Genomic DNA, 1,535 nt, shown 5'->3' on the forward strand with positions numbered 1-1,535 from the left:
CCAACAACATGGAGGACGCCAACAACATGGAGGACGCCCTCATGGAGGACGCCATGATGGAGGACACCAACATGGAGGACGCCATCACAGCTGGGGAACCAGCAGACAGAACAGGCAGCAAGATTCCCTACAGCTAAAAAGGAAAGGTCCAGTAGCGGATATCCACCAGCAGAGGGCAGAGTCGAGCACAGCCAGAGGAATAGCAGCCAGAAGAACAACATCATCTTCAGCCTGAAGACAAAGGAGGAGGAGATAAATGAGAGAATAAAGGAGGAAAAGGAAGGGAGGATGAGAGAAAATGAGTAGAAAGAAGCTAAATCAGTCGCTGACTGGTTCCCCGAGGCTTTTCTTCTTCTCGGTTTTCAGATTAGAGCTCTGAACCTGGAGTTCAGTCCAGCCAGACATAACGAATCAAACACCGAAACGAGATTCGATCATGACTGAAGGTTCTGACGCTGTAAGGATATCCACCAGACAACGCAGGAGTCGGTCAGAGCCAGAACCACGTCACACACTATCAGGCTCCGGTCATCGTTCCCCCGATCCTGCAGAGCACACGGGTTAGACCGGGCCAGAACCGGGCCAGAACCGGGCCACAACAGGTCCAACAGAACCTGGCCAGCGGGCTAGAAGCCGAGCCAACAGGGCTCATCAGGACTCACCGTGTGGACCCGCAGGATTCCCTCGATGATGGAGAAGAGCAGGTAGAGCAGGCCGACGCCGACCACTCTGTGCAGCAGGGCACCCAGCCTGGGCCTGAGAAAGGTCACAGGGTTAAAGGTCATGGTAGCTTAGAAATAAAGAAAATACACACAAATCTGGGAATCATGAAACTTAAAGCATCTGTAACTTCAACTCTGGATGCAAAACACTGAGTTTGTTTCTCTTATGTAATTAAAACAGATTTCTGTGAGTGGGCAGAGTGAGGCATCTCACTGCGAAGATCCTCTATGCAGGACAAGAGGAAGTTCAGGAGAGAACCCGGTGGATCCATCAGCAGGCTTCTCCTTCCTTTTGATCTCTGAGACATGTTAATAAGTACATGCTGTCAGAACCTTGAACCGGCTAGGAAGTGGTTCTGGGCGACCCATTCTCTCCAGGTCTGGTTCTGTTGTACTGCTGGGATCACTGTTCTCTGATGGCAGCAGCAGCTGGACTCACTTGACAATTCCGTATCCCAGACTGGCGATGATCACCAGAACTCTGGCCAGGGTCCGCTTCACGGCCGAAAGCACCTCAGCAAACACCACCGCCCCCTGGACTGCAGGAGGACACATGACAGCTCAGGAGGTAGAACCAGGAGGAGGAGACGCTGGCTAGCAGGCTACCTGGCTAGCAGGCTACCTGGCTAGCAGGCTACCTGGCTAGCAGGCTACCTGGCTAGCAGGCTACCTGGCTAGCAGGCTACCTGGCTAACAGGCTACCTGGCTAGCAGGCTAACAGGCTGACATGACACCAGGCTAACAGGCTGACATGATACCTGGCTAAAAGGCTACCTGGCTAACAGGCTGACATGATACCTGGCTAACAGGCTA

General features: G+C 53.0%; 2 protein-coding genes across 3 annotated transcripts in view; one reads left to right on the forward strand and one right to left on the reverse strand.

Moving 5' to 3' along the window:
- LOC103460032 (uncharacterized protein in mobD 3'region-like) overlaps positions 1-153 on the forward strand; it is a 1,426-nt gene extending 1,273 nt beyond the window's left edge. Inside the window, exon 2 of the mRNA XM_008401995.1 lies at positions 9-153. Coding sequence (XP_008400217.1) covers positions 9-137 — 129 coding nt within the window. The 3' untranslated portion in view covers positions 138-153. The remainder of the gene's footprint in view (positions 1-8) is intronic.
- The window catches only part of LOC103460033 (transmembrane protein 87A-like), a 10,166-nt gene that overhangs the window by 5,250 nt on the left and 3,381 nt on the right, over positions 1-1,535 (reverse strand). Inside the window, exons 6-8 of one of the 2 annotated variants that reach the window (XM_017303070.1) lie at positions 1,162-1,261; positions 663-756; positions 163-231 (exon numbers count right to left, since the gene is read on the reverse strand). In XM_017303070.1, the coding sequence (XP_017158559.1) occupies positions 163-231; positions 663-756; positions 1,162-1,261 (263 nt within the window). Of the gene's footprint in view, positions 1-162; positions 232-467; positions 546-662; positions 757-1,161; positions 1,262-1,535 lie in introns of both variants that reach the window. The other variant, XM_017303069.1, reaches the window with a different exon arrangement.

This window comes from Poecilia reticulata, unplaced genomic scaffold, assembly GCF_000633615.1.
Source record: "Poecilia reticulata strain Guanapo unplaced genomic scaffold, Guppy_female_1.0+MT scaffold_159, whole genome shotgun sequence".
Classification (NCBI taxonomy): domain Eukaryota; kingdom Metazoa; phylum Chordata; class Actinopteri; order Cyprinodontiformes; family Poeciliidae; genus Poecilia; species Poecilia reticulata.